Below are 23,504 nucleotides of genomic sequence, written 5' to 3'. Positions count from 1 at the left end.
CAATGAGTTCACCTATTCCGGTTAACTCCCATAATTCTACGTGCACTAATATTTATTCCATTGTATTCAAATTCAATCAGGTAATCTATATATTTTCTAGTGTCTACTTCTAGCGATATTTTACCCGTTGACAACATCATGTCTTTGAAATTTAATGATGCATAATAGATACTAACAAGGTCTTCATTTTGATATTTGTTGTAATTGACCCTTCAATCTAATGAATCGTACTTAAATCTCCACGTACCTATAAAAAAGATATTTTTGTATAATGTTATACGCTAACAATTTGATAAAATATATTCATACATACTAATTGATTAATAATGCCTTGGTAGGTGAGTCTGAGCTCGCAAGGTCGAAGAAGCTGGTGCTTATATGAACCCCAAACTTATATGTTCCTTATATATTTAATATTATATAAACCCTTATATATTCCCTGCTCGTAAAACATTAGTGACGAGATCTGTTTCCAGTCGTTCCCATTGTGTAAAGAGGTAGATTTAAACAAAATTTCCGGTCTTAAGCTCTTGAATTAGAAGAATCCACTAGGTTCTTTCTGTAAGCAATTAATGAATCCTAAGATATAATACTTATTGTTTCCTTCTTCAAGAAGAATGATTCTTGTTTTGTTGTTATTCTGCTTTTCATTGCTGACAAATACAGCATGCACTTTTTACGATCAGTTAAATCATTGCTATGAACTTTAATAATCATCATATTTTCCGGAATTTTATTTTTCTTTTTTGACAATATTCGAAATTCCACGGAAGTATGTTTTTCTGAAACTATACGTAATTCAAGTTCCTGTAGAATCAATATATCCAATGATTTATTTCTATTCTTAGGAAATAAAAGGAAACCACCATCTTTTAGATTTTAAAAATGATTTTATACTGTCTTTTTCTCGATTCCTCAATAAACCATATCAAATAACAAATAACTCAGTTCCACCCGTTTCTGTCATATATGATTCTAAAATAGTAACATCTTTCGGAATATCCTCGCTGCCTAATTTGCTAGGGAATGTGAATACATTAACGTTTATTTCCGCCAAAAGCAAAACGTCCAAAATATCCCAAACTATTGGAGAATCGAGTTTTTCTGTTGATCTATTGTCTTTATTAACAACGAACTCGACTGTTCTCGATTTGATTATTGGTATATTCTCAAAAGTGATATACATAGATAACGTTAATTCTTATCGTTATTTCTTATCGTATATTTCTTTTATTATATTATAAGTAGCGAATTTATATTGATTGATAATTAGATGACAAAAATGTCGTTTTCGAGAAATCACAATAGATACAACTTTGTACATTTCCAAACCATTCGCTACCAGTGCATCATTGATTTTGAAAAAACGTTCAGGTAAATCTGACAAAAAAAATAGGATTAAAAGTAATCGACGGAAAGGAACACTAACGAATTTCTAATAATATTATTTTCATATATTATTTCACATTCCATTGATAATTATTTTGTATTTATATTTTTGATTAATTATCTAACAAAGCACATATGGTTGATGAGCTTTAGTATCCATGAACTATTTTCAAATTCCAGTCGCCACAAAGATCTGTAGTTTCTAAATCTATGATTATCATTTGCATTACGTTATCCATGAACGTTACCCAATTCTTTTTCCATTTCGTAACAGTTAATTCTTTTTGCATACGCATTTCTACTACTTCAATAAGTAAAAAAGCAGTTACGAATCTAAGTAAATTATTATCTGGCAATCCATTGTTAATTTCTGTTTTTGGATTAGGCATCAGTTTAAGTAAAACATCAGCATTCGTTTATGGCTATACGTTTACATCTCACGGAACTGACTATGCAATTATTTCGATTCGTCTATCTACGATAGCTTTCGCGTATTTACGTGACCTGTTAATATTAATATTTAGTGGAATAATGGCTTTATCGCTTATATATATCAATAATTCCTGTGTAGGCCTATATTTATTCAATATTAAACTGAAAACATTGTTTATCTTTGCAATAGAAGAATCTGGTTGGTTTGATATGTCCCAAGTTTGACTTGATGCAATCGGATTTAGTGGATTTACTCTCAATTTAGTGAAAATTCGATTTATGAAACTTAATTCTTCGGGATACCTGATCTTCATTAGTGTTATATGCTTCGATCTAGGGAATGTAAGGCATTACTTGTAGAATTCTTTGAAAGGGTACTTTTCGATCAATGAGAACTTTATTCCTTCACTATTATAACCATCAGAAATCGTCTTCGCATGAATAATCGCAGCACGGATTTCCGTAACAATTTTTGCTTTTTGTATAATGCTATAGAAGAGCATACAGTTTGTGTAACAGTGCATCTTTTCAACCTTGCAGCAATGGTCTCAGTTTAACATCTCTGTCAGAGATATCCGATTTTTTAAATTAACGTTACCACGATAGTTAAATGAAAAATAGAAATCTTGCGAAGAACATGATGGAAGCAGTACGTAACGAGTAAACGGTAAAAAAAACAACAGGATGGAAGCACATATTTGATCCACCGACGATCGTATAATCGCATAATCCACTGCGTATAGATATATAAGAGTGTTCTATCGTGTTACCACTAGAATTACAGGTTGCATCGACGTTACACAATGGTCCAGGTACATCTAACTAATATTATAAAATATTTTAAAGCTTTGTTAAAACTTTGATAAACCTCATGGTACCGCAGCCATTTGTCTACATTGAAACATACATTTGTCATTTGTTTTACCTATCTTTATAAGTAATGTAGAATCTATATGATGATGTGTTCATCTACATCAAGTTCCCTGTAAAGCACAGATATCTCGGAAGCGGAGAAACAAATAGCTGCTAATACAACATTCTATGAATATTTCTGGAATATATTCTGGAATAATACTAGAATGTACTGTAGCCTTATAAGTACGTTCGTTCAACATTCGGCTCATAGGATCATATGAGATTGTTCAAACTTTAAAATATAATTTCCAAGGATAGTTTTCATCGTTGATACAATCTTTGCTGTTATCAATATTATTTTTCATTTCCCCCTCATTATTGGCTTCTGCAAATCTACGAGCGTATTCAGAAATGGCAACTTTTTAGCTTGGATTGATATAACTGAATAAAATTTGGACATTTCTCCTATACATTCATGAAATTGTTATCTTTCTTATTCTCCTTCAAAATATAATGTGTAGAAACCTCAATTGACATTGAAATATTTTTTTTCTATATCTGATCAGTATTGACAAATCTAATTTTATTCATTTGTTTTATATCCTTCCAAAAATATATTATCTGAGATCGCCAAAAATTTTCTTTCCATTTAATATTATCTATTCGCATACATTATTCAAATTTATATTTGCATTATTTATTTTTCTATTCATGCTACGTAAGCGTCAACACTATTTAATGATAAAGCATATAAATTTTATTGTAATATATATCTCTGATAGCTGGAAATATCAACTATCTTACAAGGTACATGCATTATTTTTTCTGGATACATGCCTTTATATTGCATTATTTGATGAATAATAGTCGAACAGATATGAAGGTAAAAACATGTAGAAAGAAAATATATTCATGCTCATATCTGGGGACTATTGAAGGTAATGTTCTTAATTATATTAAAATAATTTTCTAAAAGCTGAAAAACAAATGGATTTTATATTGAAACCCGGTAACTGAACAACAAATAAAAGTAGTGGCTTAATATTTGTTAAAAAATATTTTTGTCCAGAGGTCTATTGAATAACCTGCACTTTGATCAGTATGATATGAATATATTATTACCATGCATATTGAAGTACTTTGAACTAAAATTGATTCTAAGCGTATTTTAAAGCAAGATAATCGAGAATTAATTAAAAAATACAAAATATAAAAAAGTTAAAAACCTGAAAAAAAATCATAAAATAGAAAATAAGAAGTAACTTTTTACGGAATTGTAATTTGTTTTTTAAAAATTAATTATCACGTCCATTCACGCTCCACAGTATTTAATACAATATATATTCAAATAATAACAGCTACATTTGAAACTGACCTATGAACTACCTGTCTCTATATTAACGTTAAATAATAAATCGATGCTATTCAAGCACAGAGCTGAAAAATTTTGTAGTAATACGATAATTCAATATCTTAAAGCTTACAAAATGTCTTTCTATGGGATGAATTAGAGAAGTTTGAAATCAACTCGATCTGGACATATTTAATTGTACCTAAATATGTAAATTTAGCCTCTAATAGAACGAATTTTCTAATATCTATTGCAGGGTAAAGACCTCGAAATGTGTAAATTTATTGAGAAATCCTGATCCTTCTATGATAAGGATCGTTTGTTCGATGAGGATTGAGAATTACCTTTATGGTGAAGTTACCATAAAGTGTTTGATTATTGAAACATTCCTTGATATCTCCTTATAAATCATTTTTAATTGTTGAATCTAAATCAATTGAAACTATGCCTCTTGAACAGCTCGCTCCGTGTTCGTAAGTTGAGATTATTCAGTGCATAAGGACGGGTGATAGGTGAACCGAGATGGATAAGTATTGATATCTATACGCACCATGGTGAGGAAAATACATGTACGTATCTAAGCAAGTATATATCAACATTACTACTGTATTGCCAGTTGAGATAAGTAAAATGACGAACATATGATGGCATCGTCCATATCATTTGTCCACAAGTATCAGCGACGATTGTGTCAATAAAAGCTAGTTGATAGAATAATATCCTTGCCAAAACAGGCTGAAAAACGCTATTTGGCAGTATAGTACTATAAAACTACCAAATTATATATTCTGAAAAATTGAAGACAATTATTGTCTTACATTATCATATATTATCAAATGTTATATATTACCAAAACGAATGTATAAAAGTATCAAAATTATGCATTTGTATGAACCCAACGCTTCCAAACCCGCAACGTATCATTAAGCATAAAAGTGTTGATAATATAATACTATAGGTGGTTGTGTAACCAACGAAACGTGAGTTGCACAGATAGGAGAAATCGTTACTTCCGTTATTCTCTGATCGTCTCTTTTAGATTATAATAAGCGATATGGAGCGAAGGGTAGCCTAATATAGGAGTGATGAGTGTGTCATACTCGTGCGGATATTGACGTATATAGTTTGGAAGAACGGTATCATTCGTGTATCGATTTTATGGAAACTATTTTCTACCAATATTAATTTCCTAGTTATTCTTTTCTGATAGGCACTAACCAATCGTCATGTTAACTCGTAAATAGATTTCGCTTATAAAAAGGGGAAGAAACAGTATTGCACAAACCAAGGGCAAAATTGTAGTTACATGCTACTTCTGAACGTGTAGTTATATACTACTTACCAACAATCAACAATAATAAAAAAAATATTATGACACTTCAGAATAGTACAAATATATATGCAGTATATTAATGGCGATCAAACTCAAAATAATTTATAACTCAAAATATTGCATCATCGAAATTTCGAGGAAAAATATCTTCGATTGATTAGTTAACTCGATCTGCTAAAAGACACGATAAAGAGTTTCCTTACCGAAGTTGCTCATTAAAAAGGATTGAAATCACAAATGGAATGACTATAAAGGCAGAATGACGTTCACACGGAGAAAATCCAACGTTTGTACGGTGTACCATTCTCTCATAAATTAGATTTATATTTTATATGATCTTTTACAAGTCAAACATAATATTTCTGAAGCCTGTAGTAAATAGAACGATACATTATAACGAATAGAAAGAGCCACGTAATTTTTCCGTTAATGTGATTTATATAAGAACGGATACTATCCAATTATCTACTACAAACTTCAAATATTTATCAGATTTCGAAAGCAGACTTCCCTCTTATTTCCTCTATTCCAAAATACAAATAAATTTGTCACATAAAGCTGATATCCCATATTTACTTTGAATAATCACAACACACAAATATATCATCAATGCACTATTAGTTTTCTTAAATTACGTTTTCTTAATTGTTGCAGCACACTCAAATAATTCACCATTAATAGCCATTGCAATTTCCGTGGCACATAACATCGTAGTATGATTACCTTCAACAACGTGAACATCTACTTTGCCTTCAGTTATCTGAAAATACCACCACTTTACAATAAAATAATATCATTTTCATCATTTCTACAAAGTTTCAAAACCTACATCTTGCAGTTCATAATCATACGAAGCATTTAATATAGGAGGAAATAGCGGTTTGAACAATGTGATTGGTGCTCTTAGATATGGCATTGGATCTGGATTATAAGTTGCAATTGCTCGCAATCTCACATAAACTGAGTGAATAACATTTCTTCGATCTACTTTTGAAAATAATTCTTTGCGTTCGGGAGATAGAACATTAAGCCATGCATTTAATTTTTCATCCCACGAATTGCATTTTTTTAATTCAAGTTCAAGCTGCAAAGTAATATTAGAAAATTAATATGAGACTTTCCGAAAATAGACAAGAAATAATATCCTTCAGAAAAATGAAGACGAACCTCTACATCTTTGCCACTCTCATATGCATTGATTATATCGTACAAAATATTGTTCTCTAATTCTTCTTGCGATGATGAACGCAAGTTTTCCTGTATTAATTTTTTCAGATACTGAGGAGCACCGTCTATCAATATTAACCGGCCAATAAACCCTTTGACTTCTAACATTCGTGCGAGTTCAATAGCTACAAGCGATCCAAATGAATGTCCTATTAACATGAATTTCCTTCGATCCTTAAGTCTCTCCAATATATGCTACAATACGTAAAGTTATGTATCATGTTAATATCTAATGTTCATCAGTATTCAATTTAATCAAATGTATTTTTCTAAATACTGGACATACCGGTAGCACGAAATTGGCCATAGCTTCAATAGTTTTTAACTCATAATTTGTCTGGAATTGAAAACATGTCGCGGGTGATTTAATGTTCGATTCTAATATTTTGAAAGCGCCAGCATAGCCTTCGATCCCTGGAAGAAAGAATATCTCATCCCGACCCTCCACCGGATTGGTTTTAAGTGGTATAGCTAGTTCATTACTCATTTCATCATAGAATTGCTTTAATATATTTATAATGGATAACACTTGATTTGTATCATTTTTATGAGAGTAATTATTTTCCATCAATTTATTATTCATTCCCATGAGAGTTTCGAAGTTCAAGTTCCGAATATCTGAAACGGTAAGGTATATTTCATATTCACGTTCGAGTGTCTGTCTTATTTCTACAGCAGTCATGGAATCCATTCCAAGTTCAGGCAAGGGAGTACGTGGATTAATGCTTTTCAAATCTTTAATACCTGAAGTCAAAAATTGATACTTTTCAGTTAATAACGATAAGTAAAGAAAGTATATCAAGGAAATTTCAAGGAGTACTGAAGTGAAATTATTAATATCAATAATAATATATGGTTGGATAATACATACACAAAATATTTAAGACAGCGTCTACAACATTATTCATATCGCTTTTGTTTCGTTTTTCAGCAACTACCATACTAGCAACCACAGCTATATCCTGTACCAAAAACCCATTAAGTTCTTCTAAACATGAAGATATTTTTTGCAGTAGGGTACCACCAATAACAAGTTCTTTATCTTCGTTTTGCATTTCAGCAACCAAACCGACATCTCCAATCGCTCCCCATTGTATAGCTAATCCAGGCAAACCTTCTTCTACTCTCTTTTCACATATTCTTTCCATAATGGAATTAGCCATACCGTAATTAGTTTGTCCAGCATTCCCTCTTCCGCATGACACGGAAGAGAAAACGACAAAATGACGAAGATCTGGACAAAGTTTTCTGGTCACCTCGTCCAAACATTTTGTTGCCCATGCTTTTCCTTTGAAAGATTCCTCAAAAGTCTCCGGTGTTTGATTTCTACAAATACTGTCTTTCAAAGATACCGCGAGATTGAATACACCATCGACAGGACCCTGGTCAATAGCTGTTTTCACAATTAGTTCACTGGCATCGCGATCAGCCGCATCTAGACCTACCAGGATCTTGATATTCACACCGTATGATTTCCACAATTTGATTCTCAAGTGTTGATAACCATACTTTATGCCATTACGTGAAGTAATGACAATATTCTGAGCATTTCTTAGAATCAACCAGTCGATTAGTTCCAAGCCAAATCCTCCCAAACCACCAAGAACTATATAACTTTTGTTCGGAATACAAATGTAAGCAGGTTTAGCCAAAATGGGTGTATTTATTGGTTCATTTTCTTCACGGATCTTTATCAGTACCTACGATATATAGGGCAGATTGCAGATTATAATTTATCTTCTTAAAACAAAAACTATTTCTACGAATAATAAAATTTATATAGACATAAAATAAAGTAAAATACATAAAATACATAAATACAATGGCCGTGTACTTACTTTTCCCATATGCTTTCCAGCTGCCATGAATCTAAGTGCAGTCTCTACTTGATCTTGGCCGAAGACTGTCCTAATTATCGGTTTGATCGCATTTTCCTTCATAAGTTTGTTGAATATTGAACTAATTTCGTTTTTGACTTCGTCATTTGTGTTTATAATTTGATCTAACATTACACCATGAAAACTGATGCCCTTCATGAAGATTTTGTTGCTCAATTGATGATTTGCTGCTAAGTCGAACTTTCCAATTTCTAAAAATCTTCCTTTATTGGACAAACAACGCAGCGACGTTTGAAATTTATCATCTGCTAAAGAATTTAGAACAATGTCTACACCTGCACCATTCGTTTCTTGCAAAATCATTTTCTCAAAACTAGTATCTCGCGAATTTCCAATGTGATCATCATCTATACTAGGGAACGTTTTTTTAATGAATTCACGTTTTTCTGGTGTACCGACCGTAGTAAATACTTCACAGCCTTCACGGAGGGCTAAGTTAATAGCGGCTTGACCAATTCCACCAGAACCAGCATGGATAAGAATCCTGTCACCCTTCTGCATGTCTCCGTTTATGTAAAGTGCAGCTATGCATGTGCAATATACACAAGGTACTGTCGCTGCATCTTCTAAAGTCCAACTTTCAGGTACAGTCCAAGAAAAAGTTTTGTCCAAATAACAAAAATTTGATAAACATCTGAAACAAGATTCATTTGTCCACTTTACTTCTATTTTCTATTATTTTATATACCCGATATGATTTGAATAAGAAGTATACCTGTTGCGGTTAAGCCCCATAATTCTATGCCCAGTAATACTTTTTCCACTGTATTCAAATCCAATTACGCAATCTCTATCTTTTCTACTACATCCATCTGGTTCTATTTTACCCGTTGATAACATCACGTCTTTGAAATTCAGTGATGCATAATGAATACTAATAAGATCTTCATCTTGATAATCCTTAGTAATAGGCCCTTCAACCCAACGAATTGTTCTTAAATCTCCACGTACCTGTTAAAAGATATTTTTGTGTCACTATGCTACGCGCTAATAATTTACAAAAATATTTTTATTCATACCGGTTGATTAATAATGGCATGATAGCTAAGCTTGGGCTGCCGAGATGGAAGTAGCTGATGCATATATGATCCCCAAACGTTCCCTGGACGTAGAACATTAGTAACGAGATCCGTTTTGAGTTGTTCGGAGTAAAATGGTATTTTCAGAGAAAATTTCGGGGCTTTAAGATCTTGAATTAAAACAGCTCGAAAGATATTCCCACCAGGTTCTTTCTGTAAACAATTAATGAATCCTAAGAGACCGGATTCAAAGTTTCCTTCTTCAACAAGTATGATTCTTGTGTTCTGGATGTTTCGCTCTTCATTCTTAGCAAGTATAGGTTGCACTTTATGCAACCAGTCAAATTCATTACTTTTAACGTGAATAATGATGGTATTTTCTGCAAGTTTATTCGTCTTTCTTAACAGTATCCAAAATTCCTCCGAAGTACTTTTTTCCAAAACTACACGTAACTGAACTTCCTGTAAAGTTGATAAGTTCAATTTTGTATTCCTTTTTTCACGAGATAAAATGAAACCTCCGTCTTTTGTAGATTTTAGAAGTTTTTTCAAATCGTCCCTTTCTCCATTCGTTAACAAATCATATCCAATGGCCAATGACGCGATTTCACCCGTTTCAATCATATTTAATTCTGAAATCGTGACACCTTCAGGAATATTGTCCAGTTTTCCTCCCGGTGTGAATACATTAACATTGGCTTGCACCAAAGGCAATTTGTTCAAAATGTCCAAAACCAGCGGGGAAGCGAGTTTCTCTGCTAAGATATTATCCTTATCTTGAACGAGTTCAATTGTCTTCACCTTGTTCATTGGTATATTCTCAAGAGTAATATGTACGGATAACGTTAATATTTCTCGTAGTGATGTTTCCATTCTGTCACGATAAGCAGTGAATTTATACTCTTCGATAATGGGATCACTGACAGGTCTTTTTCGTGCAATCGCAGTAGCACTAACTTTATGTATTTCCACACCCCCCGCGACAATGACATCAATGTTTTCGTAAAATTGTACAGGTACATCTGAAATAAAAAATGGTCATTGTCCGTATTTGATATGAAGGAACTTTGTATATTGCTTCACCTTTCTTTCACAATATGTGTTATATTTACATTTTTCATTAGTATTCAAACTTTGAAGAAACTCTTTATGAGCTTTAGCATCTATTACTAATTTTTGAATTCCAGTCGGCACCAATAAATCTCTAGTATCTACATTAATGATTTTCATCTGCAACATGTTGTCCATAAACGCTACCCAATTATTTTTCCATTCGATGTGTCCTTTTCTTCCCGAAACAGACGCACTACGTATGCTTCTGAAGAGACCGCTATATTGGTAACCACGTAACTTCAACTCTTTATAGATATCCTTCTCATTTAATTCTTCTTCTTCATTATTAAGATTTCTCTTGATTATATCAGCGGGTACTTTCTCCTTGGATATGTTCGATTCCATATTACGAATTGTTCCAGTAACAATAACAGCACTTCCCTCGACCACTTCGAATTTACCACTACCTATTCATTTGAAGGAAGTGATGCACTAAATTACGTGGAAAGTAGTTTATATATGATAGGGAGCATTTACCTTTCTGAATCATGACAACCATTTCCACTTTGCCCTCTTTGGGTATAGCTGTGGCTCGATTAAATTTTATATTTTCCATGACGACGAACATTTCTGTATAGAACGTTTCTATTAGCCTTCCCAATGTTTCCCACACCAGGCATAAATATCCTGCTCCAGGATACAAATTTCTGCCATCAATCACATGACCCTTTATGTACTTGAATTCTTCAGTGGTGTACGTTACTGTAATAATTTGTTCTCGGGAAATAAGTTTCTCCCGGTTATTGTAATTCACTGTGAACCAGCTATTGCTATGTTCCCACCTATACATAATATAATAATGAATATTTGCACTAATTTCAACAAATTTTAAAATTATGGACCCTTCTTGTGATTTAAATTCATGTAAATCTTACCTAATAAGAGGTGATATCATTGGAGTGCCTCGACATACAGGATATTCCACAGGTGGGTATAGTTTAGCAAGATCAAGCTGTGAACCGACATTATACAGTTTCCCTAATCCTTCTAGGAAAACTTTTACGTTATCTTTGTGATCTTTCTGAGTTAATGCAATATTCATAACCGTTTTTTGCAATGATTTGCTAAAAATTTCATGTACTTGGCTGTCTGGCGTAATTTCAATGGTAACGGCATTGTTAGGAATTAAATTCAACGTTTCTGCAAATAGTACAGGTTTCAACAAATTATTAGTAAGATACTCGGCCGATGAGAATTGTGCACTTGTAGTTGACCATTCGCTCTGTGGTACAGATGTACTCAACCACTTATAACTTCGAGGCTTTGCTACAGGTATCACTTGTTTCAAATTTGTCAGAAGTTTGCTCTTGGCTGTAGCGATATAACGGCTGTGATATGGTATTCTTTTCTCAGATAACGCATTTGCCCATATTTCGTTTGCCTGTTAAACGTATAAATATTACATGTTTTTTCATAAACAAATCAATCCAAGCAATTTTTATTATTTGTTGGGTTATCTCTGGTATAAGACGAACCTGTAGCTTTTCCACAAATGCTTTTAATGATTCAGCTGATCCGATAATTGTTGAACTGTCGGGTCCATTGTGACACACGACGTCGATATCATTAGGACATAAATTCATTAAATTTTTATAACCAAGCCCTACTACGGCCACAGAATATTGAGGTATTTTTGCTTCTATCACGGATATTCCTAGCGAATACGCTGCCAATATCGTTTCCTCCAGTGTCAAAATTCCGTCTGCATATGCACAACCAAGTTCACCCACAGAATATCCAATTATGTAGTCCGGTAGTATTCCTACTGAAGTTAGAAGGTCTACCAAGCCGATCTGTTCACATTTTTCACCGTTACCTCATGTTGCCCAATGAATGCAGACATCACAAGTATTTAAATATTAGTCAACAGTACCTGAACCGCTGTTATACGGACGAATGAGTACACGATATTGTCTAATATGCTAATATCTGTCCTAGTTAAAATCTCATAAATATGAAGTTTACGTGGTTTTAACACAGCATCGCATTTCTCTATTGCTTTAGCAAATGTTGGAAATTTCATCAATGCTTCACCTAGGAATTTTTAGATACCACATAATACAATTAATCATTGTAATATTAATTATTTCTATAGATTTGAAAGTTAAGAAACAAATATTCGAATAATTGTTTTCATACATATTCCGGACCATTGAGAATCTATTCCAGGGAAGACGAAACATATTGGTTTCTGCGTACCAGAAGAATACTCAATCTCCCTTACTTTCGTGTCAGGATGTTGAATATCAGTTATGATGTATCCTCGATATAAGTGACCTGGTATTGCTTTATAATGAATATCGTGAAGAAGGCGAATAAATTCAATTTCTGTCGATCGTTTATCGATCTATGGAAAAGTAAGTTTGAATATTACTTGCACAATTTAACTAGTTATATCTTTATACCTCCTATTAAATAGTACGTTGATTTTTTTTTTACATACTTCATTTAATATAGTTTCTACTGCTTTTGTGGTACGTCCTGACACAGCTACGAGTCTAGGCAAATCATCATCTGGTAATCCTTTGTCGATCTTTATTTTCGGATTCGACTTGAGTAAAACGTGAGCATTAGCACCACCGAAGCCAAAAGAATTAACGGCTATGTATTCACCATCTAAGGGAGTATGTTGTGCAACAACATCGATTCGTCCTTCTATAAGGCCTTTCGCATCTTTTCGTGGTTCATTGAAGTTAATATTTGGCGGTATTATGCCAGATTCCATCGATAATATCGCCTAAAAGACATATATAAATAAAATATAAATTTATATAATTAAGAGAGTGTGTTGAGTGTGTCTTTACGCGCGTGATTGCATTTATATTTAAAGAAGCATATAAACGATATGCAAATATGCTGCATAAACACAAAGTTTACCTTATAAACAATAAACTGAATATATCGGAATTAAAAATATAAATTTTAAATAACTTAATAAAACATCGAAAAGAATCAGATAAGTAAATATTTGTGACACTTTATGTTTCGAAAGATGTTTACCTTAATAATGGAACAAATTCCACTAACTCCTTCAGTATGCCCGATGTTCGATTTTACGGAACCAACTTTAAGAGGATTAGTTCTATCTTTAGTGAATATCTGATCTATGGAATTTAGTTCTTCAGGATCTCCGACTTTCGTTCCAGTACCATGTGCTTCAATGTAAGGAATACAAGCTGTTGATATACCGCATTCTTTGTAGAATTTTTTGAGAAGAGTACTTTGCATTTCTTTAGATGGAAACGCTATTCCTTCTTTTTTGTAACCATCACAATTCGTTTTCGCATGAATAATCGTAGCATAGATTCTCTTAGCAGTTTTTGCTTTTTGCAAAAATGCTACAGAGACACATTCGCTACGTGTGTAACCATTTGCACCTTCGTCGAAAACTTTGCAGCGACCATCTTGATTCAACACCCCTGTTGAAGATATCCAAGTTTAAGAATTAATATTATCATGATAATTTGATGAAAAAAGAAAACTCTTCTGCACAATTAGTATAGTCACTACCTAAACGAACAAAATGTAGAAACGTATATGGGTGTAGGCAAAGATTCGATCCACTGACGATCGCATAATCGCATTCTCCACTACGTATAGATCTGTAAGCTTGATCCATCGCATATAGAGTAGAACTACACCCTGTATCAACGTTATATGATGGACCTGTTACACCCAACCAATACGAAATACTTTGAGCCATCATATCTCTGCCACAGCTGGTGATACCGAAAATATCTGCCTATTTTTAAAGAGACATACTCTTCGCCTTATCCATTTTTTTAAGTAATTAATAATTTATAGCCTCATCGTTTGTTATTTTCAAGTACCTTAACTTTCTTGTAAATCAAATCTGATTCGGAATCGGAGAAACATGAATTTGCGAATACACCTGTTCTTGTTCCACGAAGATCTTCTGGATTAATCCCAGAATCTATTATAGCTTCGTAAGTATGTTCCAACATCATTCTGCTCATAGGATCCATCGTATGAGCTTGCTTAAAATGTATTCGAAAAAAGGACGCATCGAATTTCTCAATATTTTGAATTTTGCCGAAATGCTTTGGAATGTCTGAATTACCTTATAAATCATAACGACAGGAAAAGGTTAACGTTAAATAGCTTACTCTGATAAATGAAATTAGTATATTCGGAAATTGATACCTAAGGTCCATGCGAATTCGTTTTCGGTGATACAATCTTTGCAGTTAAAAATATTATTTTTAAATTCCTTCACATTTTGGGATTCTGGAAATCTACCCGCGATTCCAGAAATAACAACTTCTTCGCCTGGTTCTGGATTAGCATATGGCAGGCATTTGTACGATATTTTGGTATCTTCATATCCTGTCATGGTATTTGGTTATATATCGATTTTCACCGCGAAATGTAATGTAGTAATCAGATCTATATTGAAGGAATATATAAGTTTTTACTATGACTGAAATCGACGATGAATCCACTTTTATAACAATGTAATATCCTTCGTCAATGATTTGATTGTCTGACGTAATATTGCACTTTTTCTTTACTTTATGTTTTTAACGTATTGAATTGATGAATGAATACATTTAACTCTTGAACTTCCTGTTATTCTATTGTAGTAAGTTATTCCGTCGACATTATTTTTTCCGTACTATTCCGTCGACTATTCTGAGTATTTGATATAATCAATCAAACGATTAATTACAATACAACTCCTCCCAAACTACCAAGAAGTGTGTAACTTTGCTTGAAATACAAGTATAAGAAGGTTCAGCCAGAATGCGTGTATTTAGTGGATTATTCTCTTCGCGGGCGTTTATAAATTCCTACGTCGTTTAAGGTGGATTGCAGGTCAAAATTTATATTGTTAAAATAAAAACATATTCCACTATTAATAAAATATTTAAAGAGATAAAATAAAATAAAATAAAATAAGTAAAATACGAAAAAACAACAAATGTTAACATATTTTTTCAATAGGGTTTCTTGCAAGTATGAATCTAAGTGCTGCCACTACTTGATGTTTACCAAAGACTATCCTAATTATCGATTTGGTCGTATTCTCTTTAATGAGTTGGTTGAATGTTAAATAAATTTCGATTTTTGCATTGTCATTTGTGTTCATAGTTCCAACTAACATTACACCATGAAAACTGACAGTCTTCATAAAGATACGATGCTCTATTGATTATTTGCCGCAAAACGGAAGTTTCTAATTTCTAAAAATCGTCATTTATAGATGAACAACGCAGAGAAAATTACAGTTTATCTTCTACTAAAGTATTTAGGGAAAGGTCTACACCTGCACCAACGATTTGTTGCAAAATCTTTTTTTTCATGTTAGTATCTCGAGAATTTTTAATGTGATGTTATTCGATACTAGAAAATGTTTCTTTAATGAATTTACTTTTTTATGGTTTATCGACCGTAGTGAATATTTCACAGCCTTCACGGGATACTACGTTAGTAGTTACTCGGACAATTTCACCATAACCAGCATGCCTAAAGATTCTTTCACTCTTTAGCATCCTTCCGTTAATGTAAAATGCAGCTATGCATGTGCAATATACACACGGTACTGTTGCTGCATTTTGTGAACTGCAACTATCAGGTACAGTTCAGGAGAAGAATTAACAAAAATTTGGGTAAATGTCTGAAAAAAATAATTTTATTCATACCAGTTGATTAATAATGATGTGATAAGTAATCGATATTCTATATATTGACCATATCACGTACCTGAAAGTAACCACAAAGCAAAGATGTCCCAGTATCGATACAAAATACATAATTATGTATTCACCTATGCTTGTTCCAGGAATATCTTCTGTATTAAAGCTAGCATCTACTGTAGTTGCATAATTATATTCGAGCATGATTCTACATGTAACATCCATGGTATAAGCTCGTTTAATATTATAAAAGTATTGCATGGGATTTCTGAATTTTGTTCACTTTGTCATTATGAAATTTCCAGATATTCTTAAAAAATCTAATACTAGATAAATATTAATGTTAGCTAGTTTACTTCGTCAAATAAAATATGTATAATTGGTATCTAATTTTTAGGTCTAATTTAGTTTGTCTTCGGTGATACAATGTTTGCAGTTTAAAGGACTACTTTTTAATTGCATCACATTGTTTGATTCCGGAAATCAGCGAATCTGGAAAGAACAACTTTTTCTCCATGTTTTGCATTGGTATATTGGAAAAATACGTATGATTTTGTTGTCTTTTCATATCCTTCATACTTTAATGTTTCTCAGTTTTCCACGCAAAATATTATGTAGAAATTAGAATTGAATGCAGAATTTCTCATAGCTTTTACTATGATGGAAATCGTCGACGATGAATTTACTTTTATAACAATGTAATATGCTTTCTCAAAGAATTCATTATCTGACGCAACATTGCATTCTTTCTGCATTCTGTATTTTAAATTTATTCAAATGAAAATGAATCCATTTGGCACTTGAACTTTCTCGTAACCTATCCTAATTAGGTATTACGTCGGTATTATTCAATAGCAAAAAAGTCCGTCGTGATAAGATAGATATTTTTTAATTGAAAATATTAAGTTTACATCTTACCCAGCGTATGTAACATTTTTTTCTGAAAGTTTGTATATTGTATATGACATTCTGCTAAGTAACAGTAAAATCAAGTTGTAAGTACAAAAAGATGGAAAGGGCAGGTTTCTTCATTTTAATTCATCATTTTCATTTCTAGTTTATGTCATACGATATCATATCGGCATATTAATTTACGAATTCTTATGAGAATAGCGCAGCCCGTCAATAATGAAAGAATATTATCGAATGAAAAATTTCACGTTTGATCGGAATATGTAAAATATTTTATAATGGAAAGTCAGTAGGAGTTATGAGTCAGATTAAAAATATTATATAATGTGCTAATAAACAGTAAGAGTAAATGAAATAATGAATTCTGAAAATAGATAATATAAGAGCGAAACTTGGCGACTATTAGTTTATTTCATTAAATAAAATAAATCGTATGAACAAGCATTTTTGAAGCCTTGTCTTTAACACAAATTTTAATCGGTGATATGGTCCTTGCGATTAAAAAAATTATCTTTTAATCTCTCCGCATTTTTGTATCTCGGAAAATAAGCAATTAATCCAGAAATAGCATCTTCTTCGCTAGATTCTGGATTCACATTTCTGAAAAATATATACGATTCGTTTTCTTATTTGTACTTATTCATGATCTCTTCTTTTTTCTCATTTCTTGGCGCGATATAATTATAGAAATTTGAACTGAAACAAAACTAATCCTACTTCTTCATAATTAATAAAAGCGTTAGCGATAGATCTCTTTTTTATAGCAAGGATATATATGTGTGATCTGAAAGAAGAATAAATCTTGAAAATACGTAAGTACAAAGAGTACAGAAGATGTCACATAGCAAGAATGACGGGTGCAAAGGATACAATGAAAAGGAGTTTTATTTTATTTCTTTATTCCTTTATTTGTGTATTCAATTTTTAAACAAAATTACTTGCACCATTTGTAGAGGTGAATATAATATCGTGCAAATCTCAATACAGATACCGAAAATTCCTATGTAACTATAGTACTGTTGCAACTTTTCTATGCGTATGGGATGTATTAGAAATTGATTCCGAGTATATCTAAATGCTGCTTTCTCTGTAATATTCTAGGCAGATGTGGCTCGCAATTTTTGTCAAGATAGTTTATATGGTTATTGATTCTAATTTGACGTTGCTATAAAAGATTTATAAGTTCTTATTAACCTGATGGAAATTGTATAACCTTCTTAATATTATCATTTCTAATAAATCAATATACATATAGAATATTACGCAAAAAATAGATTATAGCATTTCAATTTTCTTTATGATGGATTTGATCGCCATGCTACAGATTTGCAAGCCGTATAATCAGATGGATTTTCTGATGGTTTTATATATTAAGAGTTTATTGTTTTTAATCAGTTTGAAATTATTTAATGTATGCCAGTACATAGATCTTCGTATATTCTTTATAAGTACGATGTTCTCATAAATAAGTATCCTTCAGTTTATTTAACTGTCTATATGGAATCGGATTAAACGCCATTAGTGGCGATAGTAATATTTTTTCACATATGCTTCCATAATGGGATTAGCCATATCGTTATTCGTTTATCCGACATTCCCTCTTGTGTAAGAGACTAAAGAGAATACTACGAAGCGACCAAAATCTAGACAAATATTTCTAGTCTCCTCGTCCAAATATTTTGTGGCCTGTGCTTTTCGTTTGAAAGACACCAAAGAAATCTATGGTTTTTGGTTACTATAAATACTGTCCTTCAAGTAAACCGGGAGATTGAATATATCATTGAATTTTTATATGCTTGTTGGTGTTTTCAGAATAAGTTCGCAGACATCTGGTTTAGACGCATAAAAACAAACCAGGTTCTTGAGACTCTCGCTGCATGATTGCCATAATTCGATTCTTATATATGGAACCATATTCTGCGACATTTAGCAAAGTAAGGGAAATATTTTGAGCATTCCTTAGAATCATCATATCGACTAATTCCATGTCAAAACCACCCAATCCATCAAAAACTTCATAACTTTTGTTTGGGAAACATGTATGAGAAGATTAAGACAAAATGGATATATTTAGTGGTTCATTTTCTTAGCGGATCATTATGTGTACCTATGAAGGTTAAAACGTAATGCAGATTATTATATATATTGTTAAAACAGAACAATATTCCACGAATAATAAAATATTTAAACACATAAAATATATTAACATAAGTAAAATACGAGAAAACAAAAAATGTCGACTTATTTTTCCCATACGTTTTTCTGCCACTACGAATCTAAGTGCTGCGACTATTTGATATTTATCGAAGACTGTCCTCCTTACGGATTTCATCACATTCTCATTAACGATTTTGTCGAATATTAATTAAATTTCATTTTTGACTTCATTTCTATTCATAATTGAATCCAACATTGCACCATGAAATGAGATACCCTTCATGAGGTTCTGTAGCTTCATTGATTATTTGCAGATAAGTAGAAATTTCTAGTTTCTAAAAATTTTCCTTTATTGGTATTGATTGGTAATTAGATGACAGAAATGTGGTTTTCGAGAAATCACAATAGATACAACTTTGTACATTTCCAAACCATTCGCTACTAGTGCATCATTGATTTTGAAGAAACGTTCACGTAAATCTGACAAAAAAATAGGATTAAAAGTAATCGACGGAAAGGACCACTAACGAATTTCTAATAATATTATTTTCATATATCATTTCACATTCCATTGATAATTATTTTGTATTTATATTTTTGATTAATTATCTAACAAAGCACATATGGTTGATGAGCTTTAGTATCCATGAACTATTTTCAAATTCCAGTCGGCACAAAGATCTGTAGTTTCTAAATCTATGATTATCATTTGCATCACGTTATCCATGAACGTTACCCAATTCTTTTTCCATTTCGTAACAGTTAATTCTTTTTGCATACGCATTTCTACTACTTCAATAAGTAAAAAAGCAGTTACGAATCTAAGTAAATTATTATCTGGCAATCCATTGTTAATTTCTGTTTCTGGATTAGACATCAGTTTAAGTAAAACATCAGCATTCGTTTATGGCTATACGTTTACATCTCACGGAACTGACTATGCAATTATTTCGATTCGTCTATCTACGATAGCTTTCGCGTATTTACGTGACCTGTTAATATTAATATTTAGTGGAATAATGGCTTTATCGCTTATATATATATCAATAATTCCTGTGTAGGCCTATATTTATTCAATATTAAACTGAAAACATTGTTTATCTTTGCAATAGAAGAATCTGGTTGGTTTGATATGTCCCAAGTTTGACTTGATGCAATCGGATTTAGTGGATTTACTCTCAATTTAGTGAAAATTCGATTTATGAAACTTAATTCTTCGGAATACCTGAATTTCATTACAGTGTTATATGCTTCGATCTAGGGAATGTAAGGCATTATTTGTAGAATTTTTTGAAAGGGTACTTTTCGATCAATGAGAACTTTATTCCTTCACTATTATAACCATCAGAAATCGTCTTCGCATGAATAATCGCAGCACGGATTTCCGTAACAATTTTTGCTTTTTGTATAATGCTATAGAAGAGCATACAGTTTGTGTAACAGTGCATCTTTTAAACCTTGCAGCAATGGTCTCAGTTTAACATCTCTGTCAGAGATATCCGATTTTTTAAATTAACGTTACCACGATAGTTAAATGAAAAAAAGAAATCTTCCGAAGAACATGATGGAAGCAGTACGTAACGAGTAAACGGTAAAAAAACTACTGGATGGAAGCACATATTTGATCCACCGACGATCGTATAATCGCATAATCCACTGCGTATAGATATATAAGAGTGTTCTATCGTGTTACCACTAGAATTACAGGTTGCATCGACGTTCCACAATGGTCCAGGTACATCTAACTAATATTATAAAATATTTTAAAGCTTTGTTAAAACTTTGATAAACCTCATGGTACCACAGCCATTTGTCTACATTGAAACATACATTTGTCATTTGTTTTACCTATCTCTATAAGTATTGTAGAATCTATATGATGATGTGTTCATCTACATCAAGTTCCCTTTGAAGCACAGATATCTTGGAAGCGGAGAAACAAATAGCTGTTAATACAACATTCTATGAATATTTCTGGAATATATTCTGGAATAATACTAGAATATACTGTAGCCTTATAAGTACGTTTGTTCAACATTCGGCTCATAGGATCGTATGAGATTGTTCAAACTTTAAAATATAATTTCCAAGGATAGTTTTCATCGTTGATACAATCTTTGCTGTTATCAATATTATTTTTCATTTCCCCCTCATTATTGGCTTCTGCAAATCTACGAGCGTATTCAGAAATGGCAACTTTTTAGCTTGGATTGATATAACTGAATAAAATTTGGACATTTCTCCTATACATTCATGAAATTGTTATCTTTCTTATTCTCCTTCAAAATATAATGTGTAGAAACCTCAATTGACATTGAAATACTTTTTTTCTATATCTGATCAGTATTGACAAATCTCATTTTATTCATTTGTTTTATATCCTTCCAAAAATATATTATCTGAGGTCGCCAAAAATTTTCTTTCCATTTAATATTATCTATTCGCATACATTATTCAAATTTATATTTGCATTATTTATTTTTCTATTCATGCTACGTAAGCGTCAACACTATTTAATGATAAAGAATATAAATTTTATTGTAATATATATATCTGATAGCTGGAAATATCAACTATCTTACAAGGTACATGCATTATTTTTTCTGGATACATGCCTTTATATTGCATTATTTGATGAATAATAGTCGAACAGATATGAAGGTAAAAACATGTAGAAAGAAAATATATTCATGCTCATATCTGGGGACTATTGAAGGTAATGTTCTTAATTATATTAAAATAATTTTCTAAAAGCTGAAAAACAAATGGATTTTATATTGAAACCCGATAACTGAACAACAAATAAAAGTAGTGGCTTAATATTTGTTAAAAAATATTTTCGTACAGAGGTCTATTGAATAACCTGCACTTTGATCAGTATGATATGAATATATTATTACCATGCATATTGAAGTACTTTGAACTAAAATTGAATCTAAGCGTATTTTAAAGCAAGATAATCGAGAATTAATTAAAAAATACAAAATATAAAAAAGTTAAAAACTTGAAAAAAAATCATAAAATAGAAAATAAGAAGTCCCTTTTTACGGAATTGTAATTTGTTTTTTAAAAATTAATTATCACATCCATTCACGCTCCACAGTATTTAATACAATATATATTCAAATAATAACAGCTACATTTGAAACTGAATATCTTAAAGCTTACAAAATGTCTTTTTATGGGATGAATTAGAGAAGTTTGAAATCAACTCGATCTGGACATATTTAATTGTACCTAAATATGTAAATTTAGCCTCTAATAGAACGGATTTTCTAATATCTATTGCAGGGTAAAGACCTCGAAATGTGTACATTTATTGAGAAATCCTGATCCTTCTATGATAAGGATCGTTTGTTCGGTGAGGATTGAGAATTACCTTTATGGTGAAGTTACCATAAAGTGTTTGATTATTGAAACATTCCTTGATATCTCCTTATAAATCATTTTTAATTGTTGAATCTAAATCAATTGAAACTATGCCTCTTGAACAGCTCGCTCCGTGTTCGTAAGTTGAGATTATTCAGTGCATAAGGACGGGTGATAGGTGAACCGAGATGGATAAGTATTGATATCTATACGCACCATGGTGAGGAAAATACATGTACGTATCTAAGCAAGTATATATCAACATTACTACTGTATTGCCAGTTGAGATAAGTAAAATGACGAACATATGATGGCATCGTCCATATCATTTGTCCACAAGTATCAGCGACGATTGTGTCAATAAAAGCTAGTTGATAGAATAATATCCTTGCCAAAACAGGCTGAAAAACGCTATTTGGCAGTATAGTACTATAAAACTACCAAATTATATATTCTGAAAAATTGAAGACAATTATTGTCTTACATTATCATATATTATCAAATGTTATATATTACCAAAACGAATGTATAAAAGTATCAAAATTATGCATTTGTATGAACCCAACGCTTCCAAACCCGCAACGTATCATTAAGCATAAAAGTGTTGATAATATAATACTATAGGTGGTTGTGTAACCAACGAAACGTGAGTTGCACAGATAGGAGAAATCGTTACTTCCGTTATTCTCTGATCGTCTCTTTTAGATTATAATAAGCGATATGGAGCGAAGGGTAGCCTAATATAGGAGTGATGAGTGTGTCATACTCGTGCGGATATTGACGTATATAGTT

The 23,504-nt window shown here is 32.0% G+C and overlaps 1 protein-coding gene across 1 annotated transcript; it reads right to left on the bottom strand.

Moving 5' to 3' along the window:
* Positions 1–5,658: 5,658 nt before the first annotated feature.
* On the bottom strand, positions 5,659–15,076 carry LOC127062548 (fatty acid synthase-like). The gene is made up of 19 exons (XM_050990995.1): positions 14,782–15,076; positions 14,448–14,698; positions 14,128–14,359; positions 13,618–14,036; positions 13,061–13,354; positions 12,757–12,964; positions 12,491–12,651; positions 12,093–12,410; positions 11,493–11,998; positions 11,095–11,399; positions 10,617–11,024; positions 9,505–10,526; positions 9,201–9,436; positions 8,426–9,119; positions 7,459–8,287; positions 6,874–7,331; positions 6,528–6,782; positions 6,190–6,444; positions 5,659–6,120 (listed from the first exon to the last, which is right to left on the bottom strand). The coding sequence occupies exons 1-19, from the start codon at positions 14,969–14,971 to the stop codon at positions 5,992–5,994; spliced, it is 7,170 nt and encodes a 2,389-aa protein (XP_050846952.1). The 5' UTR covers positions 14,972–15,076; the 3' UTR covers positions 5,659–5,991.
* Positions 15,077–23,504: the final 8,428 nt, after the last annotated feature.

This window comes from Vespula vulgaris, chromosome 3 (assembly GCF_905475345.1).
Source record: "Vespula vulgaris chromosome 3, iyVesVulg1.1, whole genome shotgun sequence".
NCBI lineage: Eukaryota > Metazoa > Arthropoda > Insecta > Hymenoptera > Vespidae > Vespula > Vespula vulgaris.
Note: the sequence above shows the minus strand (reverse complement) of the source record. Positions and strands in the feature narration are given on the sequence as shown.